This window comes from Cebidichthys violaceus, unplaced genomic scaffold, assembly GCF_023349555.1.
Source record: "Cebidichthys violaceus isolate CVI_PGR_0920_01 unplaced genomic scaffold, fCebVio1.0.p SCAF_101, whole genome shotgun sequence".
In the NCBI taxonomy this organism is placed as follows: domain Eukaryota; kingdom Metazoa; phylum Chordata; class Actinopteri; order Perciformes; family Stichaeidae; genus Cebidichthys; species Cebidichthys violaceus.
In genome coordinates, this window is record NW_027176265.1 from 591163 (window position 1) to 598417 (window position 7255).

At 37.1% G+C, this 7255-nt stretch overlaps 1 protein-coding gene across 1 annotated transcript; it reads right to left on the reverse strand.

Annotated features, from left to right (window-relative positions):
• Positions 1–772: 772 nt before the first annotated feature.
• LOC137886606 (5-hydroxytryptamine receptor 3A-like) lies at positions 773–6990 on the reverse strand. Its single transcript, XM_068729139.1, has 9 exons — positions 6936–6990; positions 5514–5674; positions 5361–5405; positions 4794–4900; positions 4116–4285; positions 3627–3787; positions 2353–2563; positions 1474–1683; positions 773–1071 (listed from the first exon to the last, which is right to left on the reverse strand). The coding sequence occupies exons 1-9, from the start codon at positions 6988–6990 to the stop codon at positions 773–775; spliced, it is 1419 nt and encodes a 472-aa protein (XP_068585240.1).
• Positions 6991–7255: the final 265 nt, after the last annotated feature.

Here is a 7255-nt window from a genome sequence, read left to right on the forward strand (position 1 = left end):
TTAGTTTGAATAGTAACATTATTCAATACTATTGTTATCTAAACATGCTAATAAATCTATAGCTGTTTGGTGGTCTTTAAGATGAGTCCCCCAGGCCCAGGTTGACTATCTCGCCTAATGGTTAAGTCTACTTCTGGTGTTTTTTTCCTGAATTTCACTGGTGTTTATGACCATGAGTGGCCATAACTGGATGAATTGTGATAACTTTGGTGAATACTTTACTCTTCATCATCAGGTCACAATTTCCATTCATGACCAAATATCTGCTGAACTAATAAAGACATTTCCATCAGATTCCGCTGTAGTTGGTGTTGAGTGCTAACATGCTAAACTAAGATGGTGACCATTACTTGTGAAACATCAGCATGTTAGCATTGTCATTATAAGCGTGTTTGCATGCTGAACAAAGCACCTATGTATGGTAGCCGACTGGGTTTGGCAACTTTGATGTATGTGGTCAATGCGAGGAGAAATGAAGGCGTGTTGAAAAACCCATCTGTATTAAATGCAAGATGGAATCATTTCATCAATGCCACTGAGAGATGGCACAAGCAGGAGTTAAAAAACATTCAAATTCCTGTCCAAAATTGTAGTCACAACGTCATATGATCTCAACAGCAGTTACTCTTATAAATACAACTCTACCAACGTTTTCCAAGATCCAGAAACTCTCATTGTATTCCTTGACAAAGTTAATCAACATGGGCCTCATCTCAGAATACTATATTTTCTCAATCACGCTTTCAACCATCTAGTTAGATCATGCTGCGTACTAGTTGGTCTGGATCCAGATGCATATGATGGTGATGAAACTGGCAATGATGAAAATGATGTACAAGCCAAACAGCAGACGGTCGATGACTGTCCCGACCATTTGCCATTCCGACATGGTGTTGCTCCCCTGGAAGTGTTTGTCCATCTGAAAGCGGATGGCCACGAGATCTCTGCTCAGTTTCCTCAGTTCCTCCAGGGCCGGGTCCAGAGGGGTTGGTTGGGGTTTTGCTGGAGGTGTATCACCAGAGACGCGCTGAAGATGAAATGCTGAGATGTTGGTGATGCTGGAATTCTGTGCTGGTTCTGTCAAAAACAAAGAACAGCTTATTTGAATTCCAATATAATAATGTCAAATAGCTAATTACTAATAATATATAATGTAAAAATGTCAAATCTAAGTTGCACCTGATTAGCTTAATAGTTACTTCTTATTGGCTTGTAGGTGTTCATTAAAATTATCATCAGGACACCTCAAAGATTTTGGTTTCCAAAATGTAATAATTCTTATAAATTCTTCAACAAAGGAGGTGACAGTAAACAAAGCAATATTATTTTTTCCTGTAATTTAACATAGTCATATAAATAAGCTTCAAAGGATTTCACCACCAACTCCCTGCAAAATGTGTCGAACTAAATCAGTTGCCTCATCAACTTTCTCGTGCCTTTCATAGTTGACGTCAACGGATAATAATGATATACCTCTAGTATATGGGTTGGAGAAAAAAGTAGTTTGGTTGCTGTTTTTCTTTCGAGGGAAACAAACTACAACTGCTAGATATTGTAGCACAAGGACGTCGATCCAGTGAGGCACCGCACTGTACTGGCTGGAGCTGTACTGGATATTCGTGATACACACGGTCTCCAACAGGCTGGCCACCATCAGAGCGAGACTGATGGAGAAGAAAACGTCTGCAAGAAACAAAACCAACAAATACAGGGAGGATTCAGCACATTTCTTCATTAAGTACTGTATGTTTTACAAGCACGCTAGTAACCTTTTAAACGTCCTCAGTCATAACCTGGTTATGATCTGATTTGGGAAATACTGTTGACATTAAATCCTGAGAGACCTATGCATCTCCTTGTACATAATTCTTACAGTGTTTCTGATCTGCATCTGCATGCAGGTGTTTCTTTAGTACTGTAAGAACAAGACCATAACCAGAAAAGTTTAATAACGAAATTTGATTTTAAATGGTTAATTTTTTTTGTCTTTGTAGATTTTCAACACAGGGTATATATATTGTTGTCAGTGTTCCAGGGATACTGGACTCTTTGGATAATACTCTCCTCCAATCACGAACATGCATTCGCCCGCTGAAAATTTGCAATAACCGTATCCGGCCAATCAAGACGTGACTATACAAATACGTGTGGAACCCACAGTATATAAGACAGCACACACCACTACACACACTCCTCAGCCAACAGAGATCTCCAAATCCTAAACTGTGTGTGTGAGTGCGGTAAACAAATCTCTTAGCTTTAAAAGCACATGTGCAGCAGTGAATTTCATGATCCTTCAACCTTATTATTATTTGGAATAAAGTAAGTAACAATATCAGAGGTGTCACTCACTGATGAGAGGTGTTGTCTCCCCAGTGACAGGCAGCAGGTCGTTCATGATAAGCAGGAAGACGGTGTAGCCCAGGATGAGGGTCATCTTAAAGGAGGATCGGTCTACACTGTGGGGAGGCAGCAGGAAGCTGAAGAGGTCCACTGTGATGAGGAAGCAGCTGGGGATCAGGAGGTTCACCACATAGAGGGTTGGCCTACGTCTCAGAATGATCTTGTGAAGAGACACAGGTACAACACCTTAACATTTTAGTCACACTTTGAGCATTTGTCTTCATTTCTACAATTGCTGACAACTTTTAGAGTGATGTGCATGGAATTTTTATGTTTTCACTTGTACAAATCACCACTGAATACATGTTTATATTAGTTGTTAGTATAACCGCTCCTGGGCTCAGCAGGTTAAGCCTCTTTTCTATTGCATGCTACACTATACCATCACTAATATTGTGTGCGTGGCCAGAACTGCCCCCACAGTGCGCTACCATTTCAGATTAATTCTGACTGGACACAAAATAAAACAGACACACTGTACTAAGTCAACTATTCAATTACAAGGGTTAAAGAAAGTGCAGGTTATGTACAAAGAAGATGAAGTACTTATGTCCTCTTGCGGAAAAATTCAACTGAGGAGCTTTATGTCCTCGCCGAAAAAACCCCATCATTAGATATACCTGTCATTTTGTCATTAGAGGCAGCAATCATAGAACATTGTTAAGATTAATTTCATCTTTGTATGACTTGTTTGTGTCTGGGTCTGATGAATCACCAGAATCTAAACGGAGGCTATGGAAGGAAGATATAGATGGCGAAATATCTTCAGATGACTGGAATGAGGCTCAGAGAGAGACAGTCAACAGTAGCCTGCAACTTATACAGTATACATGGCTGATTCTTACAGACATAACTACTGATAAATTGCATTAAGTTTAATGATAGAGGGACACTGCTACTGTATATGGGAATGTGTGAAAACAAAATCCTTTTGGCAAGATATTGTTAATATGGTGGATCAAATCTTATCAAAGAAATTACCACTGGATCCTAAGCTTTTTATTCTGGGTATATATATCTTACCAACTTACACTTACAAAGCAAAGAGTTAAGAATTGTAGACATATATATATATATATATATATTGCAAGCGCAACGTAAAATTGATCCTAATCGGAATGATGGACCAAGAATAGTAAAATGGGTTGCTGTTTTTCACTTCACAATTTCATGCGATTTGCAAACTGAAAAACCAATAAATATATTGTAAAAAAAGTACTTACATAGTATACGATCTCAGAGTAGCTTCCCTCATCTAATGTCAGGGTAAAAGGAGCTACACTGATACCTTCGAGATCCCACTCCCCATTGGTCTCCAACACATCTTGGGACTCCTTCAGTATCTCTTCAGATGTGGTGCCTTGAATCATCCTTATGTCTGTAGCTTGAATAACATTTAATTGCACATTCAAAAGGGCTTTTCAAAGTTGACATTGTCAAATGATCTGAATGTGGGACAACAGAAAAACTGAGGCCAGGTGTAACCTTGTGTCACACACACATTTATTGGCCAACACTTAAAGCTTGAAAAATTAAAAAGAGTTGATATCAGTCAACTCTTTTTAATTCATTTCAGGCCCTATTTAAACACAACTGCAATCAGTGCTTATACCAGACCTTTTTATACAAAGTTGCTGTAATGGTTTTACATCTTCACACAGTTAAAAGATCAGACTTTCCAAGAACTGTAATTTATATTTAAGCAGGCTTACCAAAGTGTAGATATGATCCAAAGGTCAGAGAGCAGTTTTGGATATCGAAGGGGAAAGTGTAGATTACTAATCGGCAGGAGCTGACCACTCGGATGGGCTTATCATCATATACATGACCTGTGTTGTATAAGTAGACATAGGGAGTTTGGGGAGAGTTGTCCTCTTCCATGCTGAAATAGAAAAGAAAACTCATTTGAATTATGAATTGATAAATTAATCCAAGAGAGAAATATGATGACAGCTTGCTGTTTTTATTGCCTGTCAATTTTTCAATATTTATTAATATTTGTATTGAGGAACCAGAACCTGTCAGACGGCTGCTGCAGTAAAATGAGAGGTTTTCTACAGGGACTCTGATGCTGGGAAACACTAGCACTTTCGTCCACAGGGCCCATAAAAATCAACACAAAATGAAAGTTCCTTGTACTGGCTTTAACTAAAATGAGTTGGTCTTTTTATACCTAAAAAAAGTCATAGTTTTAGCATTTTTAAAAAAAAATGGGGCATCAAGTAGATTCACTTAGGCTCCATAGTACCAAACAGCTCAAATACTGTATACCTGCATGGAGGTTTATGATCAGGTTTACAACGTCAAAGATTGCTTTCCAAGGCGGTTTTCTTTGATTTGGACAATCAATGGAAAAAGCTCACGGACTACTAAACAGACTTCTAACTTACAACTCTGCGATATGGACATCTGGGACCCAAAGCTTTTCACGATGGACAGAGACCAGTTTAGTGCCACATTCCTCCTCATCCCAGCTCAGTTCCTCAATATCCCACTCCTACAGTAAACAGAACAACACTGATGTGATGAACAGCTTAGAAAGTGCAATTCATTTCAGCTGTGTCACTACATAAACAAAAAAAAAACACCCAATGTCACCATCATTTTAGGGAAAGAAAATACATGACATTTTAACATTTTACACAAACAGTTATTTAGTCACAAGTTAATTAACAATAACAAGTAAATTAACTTCAGTTTAAGGTTAATTTAAATCCAGTTTAGTCATTTCAATGGCATGCTCTTCAACAAAACTTCAACAGAAAATTTCTGACTTTGATGCCCCCCAGTGGGAATATAAAATGACACACCTCCTACTCCTTGAATTAGCTTATTTTTCAACAAACAAAAACTAATGCAATCATAATAATATTAAAGATGATGTAATCATGTGAAAAAATCTGCACATAGTGGATTTACGTGGACAAAGACCTTTTGTTAGTCTTCTGAGAACTTACTATAACTTGCCATAAGAGTGTTGACAGGGTTTGGGATTTTTCATCCTGTGGATGAAACACATGTTTTAAATAAACTAGAGTAATACAGATTAATTATGAATTTAAATGAATGACTGTGAAACAACTTCATTAAAAAGGTGTCTGTAGACTCACCACTCCTAGAATTCCCACCACAGTGATACTAATGGTTATGTTAGTTGGACTTGAAAAGTTTGTCACAGGTCGCAGTAGTTTTTTAGGGAATAAATTCTTCTCAAATGCAGCAAACAAAGATTCAGGAGTTGGGCTTGTGCAATTCAATGTTGCTACAAAACCTGGATTTAAAGAGAAAATAAAAAACAAAAGTTGTGAAATAACTCATATAGGGGCACATGGAAGTATGAAGTCCCATTTTTTTGTATTGGTATGTTTACAGAAGCATTACGGATCTTTATCTGCTGTACAGCAGGGAAGTCAAGATTGGCTGTGGTTACAATAGATTTTTTACTCTGTTATGTTGAGATTACAAGTGAATTATCATGTTGTTTTCTCGTGATAACAAGCTAATTATCATGAAAAAAAAGAAATCTGTAACGCAAGATAAATGCCCAAAGCCCAGAGTGGGTGCATTTGATTGTTCGTGGCTGGATGGTTTTTTCAGGGCACATCCAGAAACACGGCTTCAGGATAAGCAATCATGGCCACCACATAGACTCATCTCACCTTCTTAAAATGGATTATAACATGATAATTAAGACATGACCCAAAGATAATGGAATCAAATTTAATTACTGACCACAGATTTAAGGGCTTCAGTCACTAAACTGCCTCTAAATACATCTGAAAACTACATAAACAGTACATTTGTATGTCTGTCTGACACTGTTCATAAGTTGCAACCAAAGTCTTTATTAATAGTTAATAAACACCAGCCAGAGTGTTTTTTTCCCCACAACCTGACAACACAAAAGTTGTTCTTATTAATGGCTTACAACTGGTCTATGAACAAGCCTTTAAGTATATGACAAATTAATTATGAATTACCTTTGCAGCATCTCTTTGTCCCTCATTTCCTGTCATCTCACTACTGTCAATAAGAAAGCCATGAAAATATATGATAAAATATATCTATTTAGAATTTTAATTTAATTTATAATGGTTGCTTTATTGACTAGATAGGTAGCACTATTTTCTCGTCAGAATTGTACCTGATTCCCTGATTTTCTTTGGAAAATAAAAGCTGGAAATATAAAATGAATATTTTATACAGTCGAGGACTGAAATAGTATTTATTAATGTGCCATGTAGCCATTATAAACTAATTTAGTCAAATGTATATTACATAATTTAAGGAAACTAATGGCATATATATATATATATATATATACACATAATATTTGTTTTCTTGTGTTTCATGTTTCATGACCGTCAAACCAGACGGTAAATTTTAAATAAATCTTTGTCATTATTAGGAGTTTGAATGAGGTTCTCACTGTACAGGACCAGAAGTAACTGATGTACCCCTGTAACTACAAACTTACAACTGTTCAGCTTTTATCTTTTTTGCGTACTTTGTGGATAGTCAAATTGTCTTACCGTGAAGCAGCATGAAACAGATGAAGACGAGCTCAGCGGACTTCACATCTGTCATTTTAAGTCTCAGTTAAGCCTTTATCTTGCCTCAGATAAAAGTCAGCAGTCTCCTTCATGAGATTGAGATGATCTGCCAGAGCAACATGTATTTATGTATAATCAAAAATGTAATGTGTAACCTCCTCCAGAGGCTAATATTGACTCTGGAGTATAGTAAACTGCAGCATGACTAACTATAACCTTTTAGGGTATACCCAGTTGCTTGCAAATAATCACTTATGTGATGGCTGTGTTTGCATAATCAATGTTTGGATAGTACAACA

Coding starts and splice junctions, on each gene's coding strand:
- LOC137886606 (XM_068729139.1), bottom strand. CDS start 6,990: ATGACAGATGTGAAGTCCGCTGAGCTCGTCTTCATCTGTTTCATGCTG. Junction 4,286..4,793: donor GATGTCCATATCGCAGAGTT/GTAAGTTAGAAG, acceptor TTTCTATTTCAG/CATGGAAGAGGACAACTCTC. Junction 2,564..3,626: donor ACTCTGAGATCGTATACTAT/GTAAGTACTTTT, acceptor TCTCTTCACAAG/ATCATTCTGAGACGTAGGCC.